Below are 25,158 nucleotides of genomic sequence, written 5' to 3'. Positions count from 1 at the left end.
TTTTTATTGCGTGGACGGGGTGTGAGGGATGAGGTGCGGGAGATGTGGGAGACACGGTTGAGGGCATTCTCGACCACCGAGGAGGGGAAGTTACGGTCCTTGAAAAACGAGGACAACTGAGATGTACGGGAATGGAATGCCTCATCCTGGGAGCAGATGCGGCGGAGGCGAAGGAATTGGGAATAGGGGATAGCATTTTTGCAGGAAGGTGGGTGGGAGGAGGAGTATTCTAGGTAGCTGTGGGAGTCGGTGGGCTTGAAATGAATATCGGTTTCTAGGTGGTTGCCCGATATGGAGATAGAGAGGTCCAGGAAGGGGAGAGAGGTGTTAGAGATGGTCCAGGTAAATTTAAGGTTGGGGTGGAAGGTGTTAGTGAAGTATCATCCTGGGCCTCCTGCAGTGCCACAACAATGCCACCCGAAGGTTGCAGGAACAGCAACTCATATTCCGCTTGGGAACCCTGCAGCCCAATGGTATCAATGTGGATTTCACAAGTTTCAAAATCTCCCCTCCCCCCACCGCATCCCAAAACCAGTCCAACTCGTCCCTGTCTCCCTAACCTGTTCTTCCTCCCACCTATCCCCTCCTCCCACCTCAAGCCGCACCTCCATCTCCTACCGACCAACCTCATCCCGCCCCCTTGACCTGTCCGTCCTCCCTGGACTGACCTATCCCCTTCCTAACTCCCTACCTACACTCACCTTTCCTGGCCCCATCCCCGCCTCTTCGACCTGTTTGTTTCCTCTCCACCTATCCTCTCCTCTATCCCTCTTCTATCCGCCTCCCACTCTCTCCCTATTTATTTCAAAACCCCCTTCCCCTCCCCCTTTTCTGATGAAGGGTCTCGGCCCGAAACGTCAGCCTCTCTGCTCCTATGATGCTGCTTGGCCTGCTGTGTTCATCCAGCCCTGCACCTTGTTGTCTCGGATTCTCCAGCATCTGCAGTTCCTACTATCTCTGATTCTATTTTATGGTATAGTTTGTTTTGAAAGAACAAGGTTTTGAAAGGGGTTAGTTACATAAAACTCATGGTAGCAACAAAGCTTAAGTAGTCTCTGTACGTTCCCATTTATCTTTCCCAGATTATAATGTCTGAGGCAGAAGGGCCATGGTCTGTGCTGTTCTTGCATTCTCACCCCCAGTAGGTAAATAAACTCTGACTTGAGGATTCTGCTGATAGCAGTCTTTTCTTCCTGTCGTGGAACAGTGTTGGAGTTTGTATATGCATGAAATTAACTGACTGTACAAACCGAGAGGCCAGTGGAGAAAAAATGTCCTGAACCATTTGTTGGGGATATTCTATTATCGAGAGTCATGAGTAGCTTGTAGTGAAGCCTCCACTTTGCCATATGGTTCCTCCGAACTTCACCTCTGCCAGATGAGTGTCTAATATTTTGCTTTCAAGTGACCTGTTTTTGGTATAGTTGGTCTCTTGTAGGGAAGCTTTTGACATGGCACCACCTGTGAAGCTGCGTGCTGATCACTGTTATCTTGTGCTTATCAGCTCACTGTAAATCATCTATTAATCCCAGCATTGTTCTGAAGTTCCAATTTGTAAATGGAGAGCGGGCATCTTCTTTTGTTCTGATGTGATGGATTTTGTCCATTTGTTGAGCTGAGATTCAAAGCACCAGTGAAGCTGAAGCATCAGAGACGGGCCTCAGTACCCAATAACTATGCCAAAAGAGTTGGACTTAATCACTAGTTACAACATCTATGTTGTTGTGTTAATGAACTTCAGCACTATTGGACATTGCTCTTCAGGATGCAAGTCTGGACAAGATTTCTGAAGAAAACTGAAAGAACTGCAGATGCTGTAAATCTAGAAAAAAAAACAGAAGTTGCTGGAAAAGTTCAAGTCTGGCAACATCTGTGAAGAGGAATCAGAGTTAATGTTTTGGGTCCAGTGACCCTTCCTCAGAACTGATGGTAGCCAGGAAGATGTCAGTTTATATGCAGAAGATAGGGTGGGATGAAGGGGTAAGGAGAAAACTATAGGTGGGAACAGAGCCCAAAGAGAGAGAACAGTTGTTAGACAGACAAAAGGAGTGGATGATGATCTGGCTGGGAGAGTGAATAGCTGTTAATGGAGACTGTTGGTGTCTAACAATGGGTAGTGCGTAATGTGTGATAACAAGGCCTGGTGTGTGGGGTAGGGGGCTAGGACATGGGAGAGTTCAGGCCCTAAAATTATAGAAGTCAATATTGAGTCCAGAGGGCTGCTGGGTCCCCAGGCAGAAAATGAGGTATTGTTTTTCCAGCTTGCGCTGAGCTTGGCTGGAACACTGCAGTAAACCTGAGACAGAGATATTGGCCAAGGAGCAGGGTGGTGTGTTAAAGTGGCAGGCAACTGGAAGCTCGCTCGTTTTTGCAACAGAATGTAGATATTCTGTGAAGCGGTTTCCCTAATGTAGAGTAGACCACATTGTGAGCAGCGAATGCAGTAGACTAGATTGTGTGAAGTGCAGATAAAGTGCTGCTTCATCTGGAAGGTATGTTTGGGCCCTTGGATAATGAGGAGGGAGGAGGTAAATGGGCAGGTGTTACATCTCTGGTGGTTGTAGGGGAAGATGCCATGGGGCTTTGCGGGGGTAATGTTGGGAGTAAAGAAAGAGTGGACCATCGTGTCCCGGAGGGAACAGCCCCTGCAGAAGGACAAGGGAGGGGAGGGGAACGTGTATCTGGTGATGGCATCTCACTGGAGGTGGTGGAAATGGCTTCTGGATGTGGATGCTGGTGGGATGGTCGGCAAGGACAAGGGGAACCCTAACGCTGTTGCAGGAGGGAAGAGCGGGGTTGAGGGTGGAAGTGCGAGAGATGGGTTGGACCTGTTTGAGAGCTCTGTCAACAATGGTGCCGGGGAATCCTCGGCTGAGGAGGAAGATGGACGTTTTCAGAGGCTCCCTTGTCGAAGTTGACCTCATAAGAACATATACAACTGAGACGGAGGAACTGACAGAATGGAATGGAGTCTTTACAGGAAGCAGGATGCGAGGATGTTTAGTCCAGGTAGCTGTGCAAGTTGGTTGGTTTGTAGTGAATATTAGTGGCCAGTTTATCCCCAGAAATGGAAACGGAAACGGAGATGTCGAGGAAGGGAAGGGAGGAGTCAGAGATAGATCAGGTGAAACTGTCGGCAGGGTGGAAATTGGAAGCGAAATCGATCAAACTTTTCCAATTCCAGATGAAAGAGGGAAGCAGCACTGATGATATCAGTGCTGCTTATCAGAGAAGGAGTTGTGAATGGGGGCTGGGATAAGGTTGGAACAAGGAATGTTCTACATAGCCAACAATGAGACAGACATAACTGAGGCCCATGCGTGTACCCATGGCCACCCCTCTGACCTGAAGATTTCTGGAGAGTCTGGACAACTCTTTAGACTACTCCCTCAGGACTCAGCCAGGGAGGTAAAGTAATAAATTTGTCAATACTGTTTCAACCTTTGCAGTTTTGCAACTTTTACATAATGCAACTGCCGTTTCGTACTGTCTCTCTTTGTCTGTCTCTGCCTGGTTATTTGTGAGAAGGTCAATGTACGTAGGCATGCTAAATTTGTTACTACTACTTAGACTAAAAAAAAATTCTTTTGAATCTACTGTTCTAATGGAAAATTGCACATGAACATTCTGCCAACTTTAGAAGTGATGTTGGACTATTCAAAATATTTAAGTGGCATTTTGTCAGGATCTTCAGGTTGTATGTCTCGTTGATCATCACTGAGCAGGCATTACAGAACTGGTGCTAGTCCATGCTGAGTTGACACTATCTATCACAGATTTACTATATCATTGCTGAAATCCTGCTGGCAATTACTATTGTATAACATTCTTATTGGGTTTCTATTTACCAAATAATTTAGTTTTTTTTCTGCTGCTAAGTAGCATACGTTCCTACTATTTTGCTTGCTTTCTTCCAGACTGTCAAATGAAGAACTCTACACAGAAGCATGACTTACCTTGCAGTGTGCCTGCACCACCTCAGATTCCTCTACCTGAGATCCCTCATCCATGGCATGTGAGTAGTTCCTCATTCTTAGCATAACTACAGCTGAAATATTTTGAACAGAGATGTTTTATCCAGCAATTATCTGTTCTAACTGTCATCCAAGGACAAATCTTAACCATAAAGGAACAATTATTGACCTCTTTATATAACATGTTTATAGCTTTATTGAATATTAATTCCTAGATTGCCACTAGGTCAAGGAAAATTCTACTTTCCATTTTTTCTTCTTTTTGGTACTGCTATTAGATTTTCAATTTACTCAATGATGGAGCAAGAAGCGGCGAGACAGTTTGAACATCCGATTGCACATGCTTAGGACATAAAGGGATTTCAGTTCTGTTGCAGATAATAAAATATGATACATTTTCTAAAGTTCTATTCCATGTGTTGTATGAGCAATTAAATTGGATCTGCACTGCTGCTTACCATGTTGTCTAGGTGGGCCAGCTCATTACATTGTATGGCCTGCTGCTCATGATAAATGTTGCTGCACCATCCTCATTATGGGTAGGAAACTACAAGATATGTTTGATCAAGTAGGGTGGAAGAAATCACCTCTTAGTCTAACTAGAAGGATTTGTTGTAATAAACAATATACATTTAATTGAATGTTTGCAACTAGTTACTAGTTACATTGATATGATGGACGTAGTTACAGACACTTTAAGGAGGACCAGATGTAGGTCTTATTACTTCAAGATCCTAAGCTGCTCTGGTCCAAAAGTAAATATGATATAATTACAGTTGGTGGTGCTTATGGCAGTGCTCAGTATTAACCCTTTCAGACTCTTACTCAATAGGTACCTGTGAGCATCATGGCACTGATGAAAAGAAATGAAATTATTACTTGCGGTTGGAGACAAAACCCAGAATCTTAGGAATAATCATGGTCCATGATGTTTCCAGAAGCTGGAAGAGGAAGCAGTGCAGAAAGAAACAAGTAGTGGAATGAATATGAGAATAACACGTTGAGGAAGTGACTCAAGTGGCTTTAGCAGTCATGCAAGTAGACACTACACTGTTATGAAAGGATTAATATAGCACAGTCTTTTCATCAAAAGCTGCATTAGGCCTCTTTGCAGAGAAAATGAAGTTGAACTCTATTATTTAAAATGGGGAAAATGAAGTGTAACTCTTTTAACAAGAAAAATGGTTAATTAATCAAACGCAAAATTTTATTTTAAGCATAACAGCTATGCCTACACTCAAATTCGTAAGTTGTTAAATACTTCGTGACCTGAGGATGTGATAAGGTATCAAATAAATGTTTCTTTCTCATTGCCAAGCTTTCTGAAAAGAAATGACAGCAAGTTTCCCTTCCCCAAAACCTATTTTGGCAGCCTCTGTACCTGATATCCAGTCACTGGTCTTTTGACCATTCCTTTATCCTGTTTCTCTTCCTGCAGCCAATGCAGTTCTTAATTTTAGTATTCCTTATGCTCTTTCCACTTAGTTATCATGTACAATTAATCCTGCACTCATTCTGATGTTGGTAAGCGCACACAATTTTATTAATACCATGATGTAATATTGTTCCAATCATTTGACACATCGTGATTTGTCACTAATTCTTATAGAGCTCATCGTGGTATTGTACTTGTTAAAGTGAAATTATGGACTATGACATTGTTATATCAGTCACATCTTACATTTGTAGCAGTAATGATTAGGAATGTGTAGCAGAAACCTTCTAACCTTGCTTTCAAGATCTTTTGAAGGTGGAGGGAGTAATTGGGAAATTTTTTAGCAAATAATACACGATTACCACTTAAAGAAGATATATTGAATACAAAAGCAGGGAAGTTAATGTTGAACCTTTGCACTGATTAGGTCTCAACTTGTATATCATGTAGGTTTCTGGTAATCACATTTTTGGAAAGAAGTGTAGGTTGTTGAGTGGATGAAGATGAGATCTACCAGATTGGTTTCAGGGGTGAGTAATTTTAGTTACAAATGATCATATCATGTTGGAGAGGCTGAGATTTCTTTTTCCTTGAAGCAAAGAAGATGGAGGGGAATTTGATAGAAATGTACAGATTATGACAGTTTGTTTTATTCACTCGTAGGATGTGGGCACCGTTGGCATTTATTGCCTGTCCCTAGTTGCCCTTGAGCAAGTAGTAGTGAGCCATCTTCTTGAACCACTGCAGTCCATGTGCTTTGGTAGACTCAAAATGTCATTAGGGAGAAAATTCCAAGAGTTTGACCCAGCAACAGTGAGTGAAGGAACTGCAATATATTTCCAAGTTAGGATAGTGAGTGGCCTGGAGGGGATCTTGGAGGTGGTGGTGTTCCCATGTGTCTTCTGCCCTTGCCTTCAAGATGGAAGTGGTTATGGGTTTAGAAGGTGCTGTTTAACAATCTTTGAATTTCCACAGTGTGTCTTGTAGATAGTAAACACTGTTACAACTGAGCATCAGTGCTGGAAAGAGTGTTTGTAGATGTGGTGCCAATCAAGTGGACTGCTTTGTCCTGGATGGTGTCAAGCTTCGAGTGTTGTTGGAGCTTTACTTATCCAGGCAAGTGGGGAGTATTCCATCACACTCCTGACTTGTGCCTCATAGATATTGGACAGGCTTTTTGGGAGAGAGGTGAGTTATTTGCCATTGTATTCCTAGCCTCCGACCTACTCTTGTGGCTACTTTATGTGGCAAGTACAGTTCCGTTTCTGGTTAATGGTAACCCCCAAAATGTTGGTTAGTGGGGGATTCAGTGATTTAGAATACTATTGAATGTCAAGGCAGGGGTGGATTAGATTATCTTTTATTGGAGATGATCATTGCCTGGCATTTGTGTGGCACAAATGTTGCTTGCCACTAGTCAGCTCAAGCCTGGATATTGTCCAGATCTTGTTGCGTTTTAACATGGTCTTCTTCAGCATTTGAGGAATCACGAATGGTGCTGGACATTGTGCAGTCATCAGTAACTATCCCCACTTCTGACCTTATGATGGAGGGAAGGTCATTGACGAAGGAGCTGAAGATGTTTGGGCTGAGGACACTACACTGAAGAACTCCTGCAGAGGTGTCCTGGAGCTGAAATGACTGACCTCCAACAACCACAACCATCTTCTTAAGTGCCAGGTTTGACTCAAAGCCAATGGAGAATTGGCCTGCTGATTCAGCTAGAGCTCCATGATGCCACTGTGGCCTCAAGGGCTGTCACTCTCAACTCACCTCTGGAATTCAGCTCTTTACAGCCTTGGTTCAAACAAGGCTGTAATGATGTCAGGAGCTGAGTGGTGCCAGGTGGAACCCAAACTGGGAGTCACTGAGCAGGTTATTGCTAAATAGGTGCTGCTTTATAGCATCATTGATGACACTAGAGAAGGAAAAGTTGCTTCCATTAGCTGATGGTGCAAGTACAAGGGGAGGCAGATTCAGTGTTTTGTGTAAGATGTATAGTGGTGATGTGAGGAAGAACCTTTTTGGTCAGCAAGTCATGATGATCTGAAACTCGCTACCTAGGAGGCAGGCCGTTGTGATCCCAGTTGATGCCAATATTTGTCAGATCAGTTTCCAAAATGAAAGCTGACTTGATAGGTCATATGTTTGATTTTTGTAGTTGGTTGCAATGGTAGAATCAATGAAATGGTGTTAAATTGCTGGAACATATTCACACAAAAGCAAAAACAACACGTTTATGTTTATGTTTATGTTTATATATAGAAAATAGAACAGTTAGAAAGGTCTTAACACAAGCAGCAAAAACATCATTTTGACCTGTTTCCCAACACTTTTTTTTCCTTTTATAGATTCTTCATTATAGCCCAAAATTCATTGAGGTAAGGACATAGAGAGATGAAGCGAAGACCTTTGCTGAGCGCAGAATGTTCAGCAACAGAATGGAGAGTAAATACCCAAAGGGTGGTGGGGTCAGCGGGAAGGGAAGGGAGGGGTGTTCTAGCAGGATGTGGGTCCCATTCACTGCCTCCTCCTCCCACCCTTGTGAAAGATTGTTTTATGATTGAGTCACCTCAATCTGTTTCTGCAGTCTAGAATAAATAGCTTGTTTTGTCAAAACCCTGAACATTAAATAACTTTTACTTTGAGCTAGAAATTTTATTGGGGCTTTTAGTTTTGGGTGTGATGGCATGTTACCAGGGTTTGAGGGTTTGAGCAATAGGGAGAGGCTGAATAGGCTGGGGCTATTTTCCCTGGAGCATTAGAGGTTGAGGGATGACCTTTATAGAAGTTTATAAAATCATGAGGGGCATGGATAGGGTGAATAGCCAAGGTCTTTTCCCCAGGGTAGGGGAGTCCAGAACTAGAGGGCACAGGTTTAAGGTGAGAAGGAAAAGATTTGAAAGGGACCTAAGGGGAGGTGGAGGGTGGTGCGTGTATGGAATGAGCTGCCAGAGGAAGTAGTGAAGGCTGGTACAATTACAACATTTAAAAGACATCTGGATGGGTATATGAATAGGAAGGGTTTAGAGGGATATGGGCCAAATGATGGCAAATGGGACTAGGTTAATTTAGGATATCTGGTTGGCATGGACAAGTTGGACTGAAAGGTTTGTTTTGGTGCTGTTCATCTATGACTCTATGTAACTTCATTTGGGAGGGTGGTATATTTGGCTGCCCATGATATCTAAAAATGGCTCCATTCCCCTACCCCCAAATTTTAGTGGTGGCCCAAACATGCACACAGATCGGGAATGGGCCATCATACTGGTGCATTTCTTATTGTTTTCGGTTATTTTTGATATCATGAATACTAATTTATAAATCCTTTCTGTTGAAGCTCTGACAAGGATGCTTACTAGTAACTAGTAGTTAAAGGGTTGTTTGGCAGCATGGAATATTGTGAAACAGTGCCTTCAAGAAAGAGATTAATCGGCAATAAAATGATAGCAGAGAGAAGCCAGTTGATTGGAACTAAGACCATATGAGCTGCTATCTAACATGTTTGTGACTGGCATATCTCAGTGGGAGATGAATGTGGTAGTGCAGAGAAAATGCTTTGTCTATCACAGTATGTTTACTGTGATCTTAGCATTGTAATTTTTTTCCATATCTTACAATATAACAAAGGCAATTACTTTCATAATAATGCTTTTACGCAAGTTCAGAATTCTGGAGGGTCTTTCCATAGCGAGCAGTCTGATAGTGTTTTGAATAGAACACCCTGTAGAGATTGAAATTGGATCCATCTGTGTTGATATTGGCATTAGGTCCTCTGCCGCCCAGCTGTATAGGCTGACCACCATTATTCCTCAACACACCAATGGGGTCTGAGTCAGACTAGCAGCATTTGTGTCTCATTTCCTCTCTCTCTGTATTTGATAAAACTTGGAGAAATCAGAGCATGTTCTGTTCATTTGCTAGACTGACCTCTTTTAATTGCAAGATAGTTAGAAAAAGGCTCTTCAAATAATCTGTCATTTGATTTTTTAAAAAAAAATATCAGAGGTTTAATGTTTCTCTGACTAAACAACTCTCAGATACTAATGGGGCATATTGTGAGCATTAAATTTAACTATGTGAGTAGAGAGTTTTCTTTTACAGTTCTTGGCATTTGTTCTTTCCTCTTTCAGTGACCTTCTTAGAATGAAAGTATTGAGCAATCTAAAATGAAATTGAAAAGAAAGTTCACATTGAGTTGGATTTTATTAACAGGATCTATGTCTATTTGGTCACAAGAATAGAATGGCTAATTTTCATTGCACAGTGTTCAACACCTGCTTTTTCAACCAGATGGTTACTTTTATGAATCATGAAATTGTCAGTCACTATAGACTGCCTGTTCTATTATGAACCATTGAAGTATTTCCTGACTGAGTCAATTCATGATGCATCTAGCAGAGGCAAGGTAAAGAATTATACACAAATTATAACATGAAACAAGGTATTCATCCCAACCAATCAAGTTTGATGTCTACCTTTCACCTAAGTCAGCAGTGCTTAACCCAGGTTCTTGCATGTCCCCAAATAGTTTCAACCACCAGTTTAAAAGTGCATTTGTACTTCAATGGTGTTATTAAATATTTATATAGATTCACCATTATATCTTGAATTTTATCATGAACGTACTCTGAAAATAGCAGTGACACAGAGCAAAACTGGATGCTGCTACTGGAATCTGCGAGATTTTTACTTAACTTTAGGAATTTGATACCTTCTCCTAATTTCATACCCCTTAATCATCTCCATTAGCTTCCAGTGGTATTTTGCCATAGGCTTTCTGAAGATTCATGTATACTGCTTTCTGCATTTCTCTATTTATCGTATGTATCCTTCTTGAACTGAATATTGCATAGTCAGTTGCAGAGGCACCCTGATTGTGTTCATGAAGAGTTTTCAACCAGTCATTGACTACTAAAGTTTGAGTTGTTTTTGAAAAATACGTCTTCATTTGGTGTTAACACTTTTTTCCTAAAATGATTGCTTATTGAATGATGCTTTTCATTCCTGAAAGGTAGTGGCGAATTTTCAAATATAAAGCGGACTTTGCTATTTAAAGACTGTAGTGCAATTAAGCTGTGGGGTTTAGGAGAACTCTAGTTGAATGCACATCATAATAATTTATCTTACAAAGGCCTATTCATACAATCCTGCAGCCTACTGGGACGTGCTGCTATGAGCTCCTAAAAACATGCAGAAGGTCATAAGTTCCAAGTTCAACTGTCTCTGCCTATGTCTGACTAAAGAGAAATAAAGCATTAACCTCCCTATACAGGAAATAATAACCTCTTATGTACAGACATTGCTGTAAATAGCAGAGTCAATGTAATCATCCAAAAATCCACAGCAACATTTCTTACATTTCCTTTAAGGAACGTCTAGAGGCTGACTCAGACCAACTAATTATTTAAACTACTACATTTTATAAAATGTTATATTTTAGCAATTAGAAAATCAAAAGTGACACAATTCTGGTATGTTAACTTCTGCAGCCAGCTCTTCAATCTATGCTGCTGTTCACTAAGATTCCTTACCGGAAATGTATCACTTTGTGTACCCATTCATCTCATCTGTTTGGATGTTGATTTAAGGTTTTTGACTTTGCCAATCTATCTAACCTATGTGTTGACCAGACTTTTGTTACATTCATTCTGAAATCCACATTATATTGATAATCTCCTGGTTTTAGACTCCACTCCCCTCCCATTGTATTGTCTTGTAATGTACCAATCCTTTTTTAAAAAAAACATGTAATAATTTAAACATCGCAACAGAAAGAAAGACATGCACTTTCTTTGCACCTTTCATGACCACAGGATATTTCTAAGTATGGTACATCCAATACACTGACTCTTGAAATATAAGAAATACAGCAGTCATGTTATCCAGAACAAATTCAAGTAAAAACAGCAAATAACCTGTTTGAGTTATCAATTGGCATGGATGCTGGGGATAACACCCTTGCTCCTCTTGGCAATAATGCCATGTGACTTTTTATATATACCTGCAAAAGCAGATGGAGTCTTGCCTTAAAATATAGCCTAAAAGACAGCACCTCCATCAGTACTGCGTGGAGCATCTGCTCACAATTTTATTATCAAGTCCTGATGTGGACTTCACAGCTTTATGGGTAAGAGGGAAGGGTGCAAAACAAAACAAAACAACACTTACTTATAATTAACAACACTTTTCTAAAAAGCTTAATATTCACTCTTCTTCCAAATTCACTTCACAACCAGGGTAAACCCAGTGTCTGTTCTCTGTACTGGCTGTAGGAGTGTCCTTTTCCTTGCTAACCTGCATAAATTAGTAATTTTCAGCTTGCCATGCTTTAACTGAGGTGGGAGGTGGGTACTGGAGTCTCAATGATTTACCTTTCCTAGTCAGGACTTGAAGGGGCACTGTATATTGAAGTAAAAATTTGTTGATGGTACAAAGAGAGGCAGGAAGTAGGTTGTCAGTTTAACATGGAGTGTTTGCAAAAGGATATAAATAGGTTTAGTGAGTGAACTAAAATTTGGCAATGTATTAATTAAATTGAGAGAGACTTTGGAATGCTGTGGTACAGAGGGATCTGTGTGTCCTTGTAATGCAACACAAAACATAAGAATAGAACAGAATAGAATATCCTGTATTGTCACGTGCATTGCAGTACAGGAGTACAGTGAAAAGTTTATACAACGGCTGCCTCTAATGGCACCAAGTTAGGTATAAGCACCTCGATACAAATCTCGGATACAAAAGAGGAATAAAAGGAAAGGTAGTAGCATTACTTAGTGTCTAAAAAATAAGTTTGAAATAAGATAATTGTAATAAAGTTAAAGGATTGACATTACAGTATGGTAAAGAATTTCAAATAGCAACAGCTCAGCACGTGGTCTGACCACCCCAAATCAACAACTGTTCCGCTTTGCTCCAAGCCGCAGTCCGCTCCGCAAAAGGACTCAGCTGCATTCACATACAGCAAGTGAATAGGGAGGCAGAAATGAACTGATGACCTTTATTGCAAGGAGGATGATGTATAAAAGAATGGATGTTTTGCTACAACTGTACAGGGTACTGATGAAGAGAGAAGCAGGCAAGGTGAGGATCCTGTGGCAGGCAGTCAGTAACACCCACAGGAACAGGCAAGAAAAGAATCCCATAAAATGCAGTCAAAGACAGAGCTAGATTCATTGGAGCTGATTAGAACTGGTTCTTTCCATATTACACAAAGTGGCTTGCTCTTTCTGGTCGGTGAGAATTGCATTTTAACATTGGTTATTAAGTTTACCACCAATTGTAAACCATATAAAAAGCAACGTAAAGGAAGGGAAAAGTTACCTGGATTCTTTGTACCAGGATGTAGTCACAGTACTCAAGATAATGTCTGATTTGGTTAGTGGTTGGGGCAGGAAAGTGTCGCTGTCAATAAGGCAGGTAAAGAGCCCAGAGGGCAGGAGTACAGGAGGAGTGTCTGCCCTGGAAATTTTCCAAACAGTTTGTGGTTCTGTCAGCCTTTTTAAATGAGAGTGGGAGCTGCTTTGTAGATCAGCAAACCAACCATGTCATTGTGGTTCAGAAAGCTGTTCAAGGAACTGGGTTAGGCAAGGAATAGATCAATAAGGAAGCAGTTGCAGACATTTAAGGGGTTATTTCAGAACACAAAGTATCAGTACATGGTGCTTCTTTATTATCCGGACAAGGTGTATTGTCCCTGCTCTTTGGTAAAAGTTCATGGGATTTGTTATTTGGGTGTCTCTTGTGGTGTAGTGAGAGTGGCCCTGCCTTTGAACCAAGAGGCCTGGTTTCAAGTCCTACCCATTAATGATCGATGTGTAACACTTTCTAATCAACCAGTTCAGAGATGTTATCTGTACCTAGGATACAGGAAAATTCTAAGTAGAGGGTCCACGATCGTTGTAAAAGAATTTAAGGAAAGCATCAAACCGTGTACAGGTGAATGGTTGGCCAGAATATAGAGGATGACTAACAGGTTAATTATAGGACGAAATTAGAGTATGAAAGGCTAGCTAGGAATGTAAAATCTGGCTGAGTTTCTACAGATATTTTAAGTGTATGTATTTCCCATTTCTGTTCTATCTCCCCCATCCCCAGGCAGAAAATGATTCTTGGGTTTAGGATTTTGTGAAGAACAAAATCATAAAGCTATAGGACTTGGGCTCAACTTCAATCCTATTTATTAAAATAAATCTCCTACTGCATGTTACAAAGCCTCTAAGCTGGTCTAGATAATGCAACCCCCTTGTTTGTTCAGTTTAAATTTCTCCATGATTTAATATCAACTCCCATCCAAAACACAAATTCATTGTGACATATTAGGAAAATACCTTTAATAAAAAAAACCAACAAAACTTCATATTTCTACCCAAATCTCTCTAATTCAGATCCAAACTCCCTTAGGTTAGCTTAATCTCCCTGGCTTGAGTTCCTCAGGATTGGCTAATAACTTACAATCCATCATATGGTTGTCCCTTTTAGTGAGCAATCCAGATCCACAAGCCAAATTGACTGTTCCTGATGCTTCTTCACAACAGACCCTTCCAGACCACTATCGCTACAATTTGGCTGGAACTTTTACAATCCCTACAAGGCTGGTCTATCTTGATTGTAGGTCTGAGTCTGTCTGACCAATCCTGACCCTTCTTCCTTAAATTCTTTAAATAACAACAATGGTGGACCCTCCAGCTGGAATTTTCCTCTATCCTATGAGCAGATAGTATCTAATCGACCTGCAGCACAAAGTTACTTAAATTTTGTCCTTTTTTTAGAATGATTCATGTCAAACATATCACCACATCAAACACTTTCCTGTTGTTCAGGGTATCTGAGAACTAATCCTGTTTGGTACATTTCACCCACAATCCAGCCGAGTGCCATCAATGAAACAATCCAGCCCTTTTCCATGGACAAACCAGTCCAGACAACACGCTCAGTTCACAATGGTTCTAAACATCTCTCCCGACGTTCGGACATGACACAGTAACAGCATCCGGCCCCCAGATGGGCCAAGGTGTACTTTGTCAATTTTCCTTCTCAATGGGATCACATCGTAATAACAATAGCCAGGTTCCAATACTATTGGAATTTTCCTTCACCATTGGCTGACTGCTATCATGGGACAATGTTGAATCCCTCATGCTGAGCTGCTATCTGAATTTAACCCCTGTGTATTGGCATTCATTTGCATCACTAGATCTGTGGGTTTTGACATTCTTTTTCATATTTCATTAAAATCCGATGTGAGGGATTCTGTTCCTACTCAGATTGTTACGAAGGTAACATTATAGCATGGATAGAAGATTGGCTGGCTGGTAGAAAAGAGTGTGCATAGGTTAGTCTTTGCCTGAGTGGCAGGACGTGTTGAGTGGAGTCCCACAGGATTCTATGCTGGGCCCCAATGTTTTATGACTTAAATCAATGACTTAAATGAGGGGAGCAATGGCACGGTAGCTGAATTTGCAGATGACATGAAGTTAGGTTGGAAAGCAAGTAATGAAGAAGATATAAGGAACTTGCAGACAGATATAGATAGGTTTAGTGAGTAGGCAAAAGTCTGGCAGATAGAATATAATGTGGGAAAATGTGGAGTTGTTCACTTTGGCAAGAAGAATAAAAAAGCAGCTTTACTGACTGCAGCATTCCAAGTTGCTGAGGGATTTGAGTATTCTGGCGCTTGTGTCACAAAATGTTAGTATGCAGGTACAGCACTTAATCAAGAAGGCTAATGGAAGTTAACCTCTATTACAAGAGGAATTGAACATGTAAGTAAGGATGCTATGCTTCAGTTACAGAAGACATTGGTTAAGACAACATGTCAAATATTGTGTGCAGTTTTGGTTTCCTTATTTAAGGGAGTGTCACTTCATTGGACGCATTTCAGAAGACATTTACTTGATTTGATGCCTGGAATGAGGTGAGTTGTCTTGTGATGATAGTTGGACAGGCTGGGTTTGATTTGATTTATTATTGTCACGTGTACCAAGATGCAGTGAAAAGTATTGTTTTGCATGCTATCCAAACAAATCACACCTTACATACGTACATCAGGGTAAAAGAACAGAATGCAGAATGTAGTGTTACAGCTACAGAGAAAGATCAACTCTAATATGAGAGGTCCATTCTTAAGCCTGATAACAATGGGAAGAAGCCTTTCTTGAATCTGTTGGTACATGTTTTCAAACTTTTGTATCCTTTTATAACTGAGATGGGAGGAATCTTGGATTATGTTGGCTGCTTTCCCGAGGCAGTGGGAAGTATAGACTGAGTCAGTGGAAGGAAGGCTAGTTTTTGTGATGGACCGGGCTGCATTCACAACTCTCGTAATTTCTTGCGGTCTTGGGCAGAGCAGTTGCCATGCCAAGCTGTGATGCATCTGGATAGGATGATCTGTATGATGCATCTATAGAAATTGGTAAGAGTTATTGTGGACATGCCAAATTTCCTTAGACTTCTGAGGAAGTAGAGGCGTTGGTGTGCTTTCTTGACTGCATTGTCAATGTGGATGGACCAGGACAGATCGTTGGTGATATTTACTCCTAGGAACTTGAAAGTCTCAACCATCTCCACCTCAGCACCATTGATTCAGACAGGAGCGTGTCCTCCACTCCACTTCCTGAAGTCGTCTCCTTTGTTTTGCTGACATTGAGGGAGAGATTGTTGTTGTTTCCACTGGAGTTTAGAAGAGTGAGGTGACTTGAAGCCTATAAACTCTGAATGGTCTTCACAAGATGGATGTGAAAGAAATCTTTCTGTTTTTGTGGGTCTGCCCAGAAGTAGGGTGTAAATCCTGTCAAATTCTCTAAGAAGTGATTATTCTTTACACTGCTGCCACCTTCTACACTATCAGGAAGAAATCTTCTAGGTAAAAGCATTATTGACAGTTAATTAGTCATACTGTGTCCTGAGTCACTGATTCTAATGGGCATAATTCTACAAGTCTGCATTGATGTTCAGAAAATCATGACAGACTGAAGTTTGAAAGTGTGAGCAGAAGCAAATATGGGCAATAGGAATAAGCAATACAACCCACCTGAGCTCATCATGCTTTATGTTAACCTTTTAAAAACCAGCAGAGGATAACTTAAAAATGCAATAAGCAGGCAGAAGGTGAAAAATGAGTAAGCTGGCTAGTAGTATAAAAGAAGGTTGCAAGACCTTGTTTAGACAAATAAAAGGTAGGAGATAGACAAGCATGGTCATTGGATGACTGGAAAATGAGGCTTGAGAATCAGTAATGGGGATCAAAGAAATGGTGGAGAAGCTGAATACGCACTTTGCGTTGGTTTTCACAGTGGAAGAAACCAGCAGCAAACCAGAACTTTGAGAGTCGGCGGACAGAGGTGAGTGTAGTGGCCATTTCTAAGGAGAAAGTGCTGGGGAAGCTGAAAAGTCTCAAGGTGGATAAGTCACCCAGACTGGATGGAATACACCCCACCGATTTGAAGGAGATAGCTGAGGAGAATGTGGAGGCGTTGGTGGTAATCTTTCAGGAATCCCTGGAAACAGTAAGGATCCCAGAGGCTAACATGACACTCCTGTTTAAGAAGGGAGGAAAGTAGAAGACAAGAAACTTTTGGCTGATTAGCCTGACATTGATTTTTGGCAAGATTTTAGAGTCCATTATTATTTATATATTTATATAAACAATTCAGATGAGAATTTAGGAGGCATGATTAGTAAGTTTGCGGATGACACCAAAATTGGTGCTAAATTAGACAGAGAAGAAGGTTATCCAAGATTACAAAGGGATATTTTTTCAGGTGAGAGGAGAGAGATTTAAAAGGGACCCGAGAGGCAACTTTTTCACAGTGTGGTTTGTATGTGGAATGAACTGTCAGAGGAAGTGGTAGATGCAGGTCGAGTTCCAACATTTAAAAGACATTTGAATAGGTACATGAATAGGAAAGGTTTAGACAGATATGGGCCAAATGCAGGCAAGTGGGACTAGTTTAGTTTGAGAAACTTGGTCAGCATGGACAAGTCGGACTGAAAGGTTTGTTTCCATGCTGTGAGAGTGTGACGCTGAGATTGTGGACTACTGCAAGTGCATGGTAAGATAGACTGAGTCAGCATGGCTTTGTCCAGGGGAAGTCATGTCTGAAAAACCTGTTAGAATTCTTTAAGATGGTAATGAGCAAGTTAGACAAAGGTGAGCCAATGAATGTGATCTGTTTGAATTTCCAGAAGTCCTTTCACAAGATGCCACACAGGAGGCTGCTAAATAAGAGCCCATGGTGCTAGGGCGAAGGTACGGGTATGAATAGAGGACTGGCAGAAGGCAAAATGTGGGGATAAAGAGGTCTTTTTCAGGATGGCAGCCAGTGACCAGTGGAGCGCAGAGAAGGTTTACAAGAGTGATCCTGGGGATGAAAGATTTGTCAAATGAGGAGCAGTTCAGGACTCTGAATCTATATTCGATGGAGCTGACATGGATGACGGGGAATCCAGTTGAAAATTTACAGAATACTGAGAGGCCTGGATAGAGTAGACATGGATAAGATGTTTCCACTAGTAGGAGACACGAGGACCTGAGGGGACACCCTCAGAGTAACGGAACAATCCTTTAGAACGGAGCTGAAGAGGAATTTCTTCAGCCATAGTGTGCTTAATTTCTGGAACTCATTGCCAAAGCAATCTGTGGAGGCCAAGCCATTGAGTGTAATGAAGATAGAGATAGGTCCTTGATTAGTAAGGTGTTCAAAGGTTACAGGGAGAAGGCAGGAGCATGAGGTTGAGAAATATATGCCATGATTAATTGGTCCAGCAGACTTGATGGGCCAAATGGCCTACTTCGAAGAACATAGAACATAGAACAGTACAGCACAGTACAGGCCCTTCAGCCCACGATGTTGTGCCGAACTTTTACCCTAAACCTAAGGTCTATCTAACCTCCACCCCTTATACTATCATCCATATGCCTATCTAATAGCCGCTTAAATGCCCCTAATGAGGCCGACTTCACTGACCTCTCCGGCAATGCATTCCACGCCCCTACCACTCTGAGTAAAGAACCTACCTCTGACGTCTCCCCTATATCTACCTCCACTCACTTTAAAACTATGTCCCCTCGTAAAAGCTACCTCCACCCTAGGAAAAAGTCTTTGGCTGTCTACTCTATCTATACCTCTGATCATTTTGAACACCTCTATCAAGTCACCTCTCATCCTTCATCGTTCTAAAGAGAAAAGCCCTAGCGCTCTCAACATTTCCTCATAAGACCTTCCCTCCATTCCAGGCAACATCCTGGTAAATCTCCTCTGCACCTCTTCTAACGCTTCCACATCTTTCCGGTAATGAGGTGACCAGAACTGGATACAATACTCCAATACTTCACGGCTCTTGAACTCAATCCCTCTATTAATGAAAGCTAACACACCATACACCTTCTTAACAACTCTATCCACCCGGGTGGCGGCTTTCAGGGAACTGTGAACATGAACATGAACCCCAAGATCCCTTTGCTCCTCCACACTGCCAAGAACCTTTCCGTTAACCCTGTATTCTGCTTTCAAGTTTGTCCTTCCAAAATGAATGACCTCGCACTTTTCAGGGTTAGACTCTATCTGCCACTTCTCAGCCCAGCTCTGCATTCTATCAATGTCCCTTTGTAACCTAGAACAGCCCTCCGCACTGTCCACAACGTGACCCACCTTCGTATCGTCTGTGAACTTGCTAATCCACCCTTCCACTCCTTCATCCAAATCATTTACAAAAATCACAAATAGAAGAGGACCCAGAACAGACCCTTGTGGTACACCACTCGTAACTGAGCACCATGTTGAATATTTTCTGTCCACTACCACCCTTTGTCTTCTAAGGGTCAGCCAATTCTGAATCCAATCTGCCACATTTCCCCCTATCCCATGCCTCCTTACTTTCTGCATGAGCCTACCATGGGGAACCTTATCAAATGCCTTACTTAAAGCCATGTACAACATCCACTGTTCCACCTTCATCCATGTGTTTGGTCACCTCTTCAAAGAATTCAGTAAGGTTTGTGAGGCATGGTCTACCCCTCACAAATCCATGCTGACTATCACGAATCAAACTGTGCCTTTCCAAGTGATCATAAATCCTATCTCCCAGAGGCCTTTCCAATAATTTGCCCACCACTGACGTAAGACTAATTGGCCTGTAATTTCCGGGGTTATCCCTAGTCCCTTTTTTGAACAAGGGAATGACGTTTGCCTCTTTCGAATCTTCCGGCACTATACCTGTGGACAGTGAGGACGAAAAGATCATCGCCACAGGCCCTGCGATCTCGTCCCTCGCTTCCCAAAGAATCCTTGGATAAATCCCATCAGGCCCGGGGGACTTATCTATCTTCAACTTCCTCAGAATTCCTAGCACATCTTCTTTACTAACATCAACCTCCTATAGCCTACCTGCCTGTTTCACAATGCCCTCCTCTACAACTAGGTCCCTCTCAGTTGTGAATACCGAAGAAAAGTATTCATTAAGGACCTCTCCTATCTCTTTCGGCTCTGTGCAAAATTCCCTTTACAATCCTTGATCGGCCCTACCCTTTCTCTGGTCATTCTTTTGTTCTGCACATACGTGTAAAAAGCCTTGGAGTTTTCCTTGATCCTGTCCGCCAAGGTTTTCTCATGCCCCCTTATAGCTCTCCTAAGCCTTTTCTTCAGCTCCTTCCTGGCTATCTTGTATTCCTCTGAAGCCTTTTCCGTTCCTCTTTTCCTAAACCTTACATAAGCCTCCTTCTTCCTCTTAAGTAGTCGTTCGACCTCTCTCGAGAACCATGGCTCCCTCACTTGACTGCATCTTCTCTGCCTGTTAGGGACAAACATATCGAGCACATGCAGTATGCATTCCTTAAACAATCTCCACATTTCTGTGGTGCTCTTCCCTGACAGCATCTGTTCCCAGTTTGTTATCCAGTTCTTGCCTAACTGAATTGTAATTACCCTTCCCCCAATTATAAACTTTACCCTGCCGTATATACCTATCCTTATCCATGACTATCGTGAAAGAAACAGAGTTATGATCGCTACCGCCAAAATGCTCTCCTACCAACAGGTCTAACACTTGGCCCGGTTCGTTGCCAAGCACCAAATCCAAAGTGGCCTTCTCCTCGTGTTGGTCTATCTACATACTGTGTCAGGGATCCTTCCTGAATGCACTGGACAAAATCCGCTCCATCTAAACTATTACAACGATAAAGTTTCCAATCAATAGTTGGAAAGTTGAAGTCACCCATGACTACAACCCTGTGACTTCTGCACCTTCCTAGTATCTGCCTCCCAATCCGCTCCTCTACTTCTCTGCAACTATTAGGGGGTCTGTTTTTTTAAAAAAAAAAAACCCCAACAAAGTGACTGCTCCTATATTTTCTGGCCTTATTGGTGAGAAAATGGGGAGAGTAGCTTCAGATCTTGAAAGAGTTAGTTGTCTTCCAATCATCTGACTGGTCAATGTATCTTGAACTCAATTGCTATCATGGAATAAAGTACATCTTGTTTAAGATTAGTGCCCCCTCTCTTAAAACTCACTCTGGTTGTTCCTCTACCAATGTAAACCACATGTACCCTTTGACCCAGTCAAGGAGAGAGGAATAGTGGCAACATCCTTCTACTCACAAATACCAGATGAAGAAGGTCAAATAAGCCTTTTCCCCCAACTCTCTTCTGTTTTCCTCACTGCAATACTGCACCTCCCATCTCGCAAGCTACCCACGGGTATGGAGATCATTTATAGAACAGACAGGAGGCCATTCAATGTATACCTATCTTTAATCCAAATATGATTGCTAACCCCTAAGTGATTGTCTAATGGAAATAGCTTCTTTCGCTGCGGAATGTTTTTTGCATCTCAATTCAGCTCATATTTTTTAAACTTTGTCAGAGGAGAGCACTGTCTCTGTACTACACTGAGGTTTCAGCATAGATAACAGACTTAATGAAATTTAAACCTGTGACCTTCTAATTCTCAAGGATACAAGTTCCACCAATGGATTAAAACTGACAGTCAGTTTCTGAATAAAAAAATTTCAAAATTACATCTTTGAAAGATTGGGTAATGCTGAACTATATTCTAATTCTAGTGGTTGCCTCCATTGTCCAAAATGAGCAATGATTTGGTGGGTTTTTTTTTGAAAGTGAGATGTTTCAATAACTGTAAATAGATTCTGAACAAGTGGGAAAGTGTCAATCCTCTCAACACCACGTACTTCCTGATTTTTAATAAAATTTATGTAGATGATTTCTTTCTGAAGGGTGACTTGGATTGTGCAATGACGTCATGTTTTAGGAAATCAGACTGCCTCCACCATGCTACTCTGCTGTGTCACCTGATGACTGGCTAAGATCAATGTTAGTGGTGTTCTACAATGGGCAATCTACTCTATAGTCGCCCGGTTGTGCTAATTAATAGCTCATTGGAGGCAAAGGAGAAATTGTAGGTAACTTCTAGGAGATAACAAAAACCACAGATGCTGGTGTCAGAGTCGATACAGTATGGAGCTGGAGGAAGGCAACAGGTCAGGTAGCATCAGAGGGGCAGGAGAGTCGACGTTTTGGGCCTAGACCCTCCTTCAGGACTGAGGAGGAGGAAAGGAGCTGGGAAATAGAGGAAAAAGGGGTGTGGCTGGGGAAGATGGGTGGGATGGCGATAGGTGGATGCAGGTAGGGGGTAGTGGGGATTGGTCAGTGGAAAGGGTAGGGCGGATAGGCGAGGAAGAAGGTGGACAGGTTATGTCAGGTCAAGGAGGTGGGAATGAGAGGGAGGGTTGCTCATGGGATGAGGCCAGGAGTGGGGAGTTTTTAAAACTGGTGAATTTTATGTGTAAGCCATCAGGCTGTAGGCTCCCGAGGCGGAATAAGAGGTGTTGCTTCTCCAGTTTGCATGTGGCATCATTGTGGCACTTGAGGAGGCCCAGGATGGACATAACATCAAGGGAGTGGGAGGGGGAGTTAAAATGTTAGCAACTGGAAGGTGTTGTTGATCATAGCGTATGTAGTGCAGGTACTCTGCAAATCTGTCACTGAAAGTCTAAGCTTGGTCTCACTGATGTAGAGTGGGCCACATCAGGAGCAATGGATACAGTAGACTAGGTTGGAGGATGTACAGGTGAACCCCGGTCGGATATGGAAAGTTTGTTTTGGGCCTCAGATGGAGGTGAGGAGGGGGAGGTGTAGGGGCAGGTGTAGCACCTCCTGCAGTTGTAGAGAAAGGTGCCGGGTGTGGTGGAGTTAGTGGGGAGTGTGGAGCGGACGAGGGAGTCACAGACTGAGCGGTCCCTATGAAAGGCAGATAGGGGTGGGGAGGGTAATATCTCTTTGGTGATGGGGTCAGATTGTAGGTGGCGGAAATGGCAGAGGATGATGTGCCGGATGTGGATTTTGGTGGGGTGCTATGGGAGGACCAGGGGACTCTGTCTTTATTTTTGTTGGAGGGAGGGGTTTTGAGGACAGAGTGCAGGAAATACAAGAGATGCGGTTGAGGGTGTTTTTGATCAATGGAGATGGGGGCGGGGGTGGAAATTGCGGTCCTTGAAATAGGAGGACGTCTGGGATGTCCGTGAGTGGAATGCTCTGTCTTGGGAGCAGATGCAACAGAGGCGGAGGAATTGGGAGTAAGGGATCGCATTCTTTCAGGAAGGTGGGTGACAAGAGGTGTAGTCAAGTGTAGTCGTTGAAGTAGGAGGACATCTGGGATGTCCGTGAGTGGAACACTGTGGTCTTTTAACTTCTCGGTCTAGATGTAAAAGAATTTTTGTATTCTGAATGATGAATGAGTATTACAACTTCATCAAAAAATAGAAAGTTAACAAAAACATACAGGTGAATGTTGAATTTAGTTAAATAGTAGGAACAGTCATATCTTTATATTTATATGCACGGACATTTTGTTTTATTCATTCATGGGATGAGGGCGTCCCTGGCTAGGCAGCATTTATTGCCCATCTCTAATTGCCCAGAGGGTGGTTACAAGTCAACCACGTTGCTGTGGGTCTGGAGTCATGTGTAGGCCAGACCAGGTAAGGATGGCAGTTTTCTTCCCTCCAGGACATTAGTGAACCAGATGGATTTTTCTGACAAACGACAATGGATTCACGGTCATCATTAGATGATTAATTCCAAATGTTTATTGAATTAAAATTCCATCATCTGCCATGGCGGGATTTGAACCCGGGTCCCCAGAATGTTGTCTGGGTCTCTGGATTAACAATCCAGTAATAATACCACTAGGCCGTCACCCCCCACCCCCACCCCCACCCCCACCCCCACCCCCACCCCATATGTGATCCTCATACCTGAAGAAGGTTAAGACTTTTGAGCAGGACATTCCTTTTCAGTACTGTCAATGATATTAGCCAACCATTGCAAGTCACACAAAAAGTGATTTGCAGTTTTCCCAAAATGTATTAAATGGTGGCTTTGTCCAATGTTTTCTTTCTGTTTCTTGTTTGCTAATGAGGCTGTAAGACAGACTATCTAAGTTTTAAAAAGTCACATGAGAATGCAGCAGTAATGAAAGGAAAGTTATTATTTTCTGGAGAATGTAACAAGTCTCAACAATGTGCTAAGAGTTTCCATGCATCGTTACAATTATCCACAGATAGTAACCCGGTGCTTGCTCTGCATTTACATCCAGCTGTTCGTCCCAAGACTGACCAACAGCCTGTTCTTGTCCCGTGAAACTAATTTTGTCCTTGTTCACTTTATTTTCCTCTCCCCTGTCCAGTCTCTTCCCAAATATATTGCTACTTTTCTGACAACCTGCATGTTACAGTTTCACACCATTTTCTCCCCTACACCTCCATCTTTCTCCAGGATGGTGTCTGAGTGCTCTCAATTGAGATTCATCCAGTTCCTAACCACAACTGGCTTCCTTCCCCTGAATGAACTTACCCTTACATTGACAAATTACTTCACTCCACTTACTACTTCCAAATATAATGGGAATCTATGTTGTTCCAAACTTTGTCTGCCTACATTTTTTGAAATATGTGGCATACTCTTTGCATCTGTCATTTCAGGTCCCCTCTGTCACCTTTTTCTAATGGACTGTTTAGGTACTATTTTCTGTTCTCACTTCAATCCAGAAAATCCCTGCAGTGTTGCTTCTGATTTTCACCCTTCCCTTGTCTTCACACAGTCTACCTCCAACCCTATCCTGCACATCCTGGACTTAGCCTCTACCTGAAGTGGAGATATCAATCAGCCAATATCCTCCATCATACATTGGCTCCCTAAAATACCTTGACTAAATTCTTCTTAGCCTGTAAGAATGATATTTCTTTGTTTTTTCAGTGTTGATCACACGTGTACTGATGAAGCCAATTTTCATGCTAACATTTACAGCACTTCTTTGCATGACATCATCTTCTTCTCTAGCATTTTTTTATTCTGAAAGGATGATTTTCCATCATTTTCCCTACCATTTCCCATTCATGGTAACTTTGTATGCATGCATAGGACAAGTGACACTTACCCTTTGCATGCTCTCCTTCTGAATTGAAAATAATTTACTCACGCACTTGTTTCAATTTTGTAGATGTTTCCAGTCTATGGTAAAATCCTCTCTATATTTGGATGGCCAGTTTGCAAAGTATCTTTGATTATCCTGCAAGTGTGACTCATAAGTCTAGAATTTTATTCCTTTGTCTCATACCTACTCTGACTTTCCTTTCCTCAACTTCCGATCTGTGATAGTGAAGCTCAAAACTTGAGGAACAGCACCAAATTGTTTGAATAGGTAATCTACAGTCTGAAAAGCTATAGTGTGAAC

The 25,158-nt window shown here is 42.0% G+C and overlaps 1 protein-coding gene across 2 annotated transcripts in view; it reads left to right on the top strand.

Annotated features, from left to right (window-relative positions):
- Window positions 1-25,158, top strand: part of afap1 (actin filament associated protein 1) — a 265,294-nt gene that overhangs the window by 123,956 nt on the left and 116,180 nt on the right. For both annotated transcript variants that reach the window (XM_048604679.1, XM_048604669.1), the window contains exon 3: window positions 3,918-4,015. In XM_048604679.1, coding sequence (XP_048460636.1) covers window positions 3,918-4,015 — 98 coding nt within the window. The remainder of the gene's footprint in view (window positions 1-3,917; window positions 4,016-25,158) is intronic.

Source organism: Rhincodon typus, chromosome 1, assembly GCF_021869965.1.
Source record: "Rhincodon typus isolate 14 chromosome 1, sRhiTyp1.1, whole genome shotgun sequence".
Taxonomy (NCBI): Eukaryota; Metazoa; Chordata; class Chondrichthyes; order Orectolobiformes; family Rhincodontidae; genus Rhincodon; species Rhincodon typus.
This window is presented reverse-complemented; position numbering and strand designations above follow the sequence as displayed.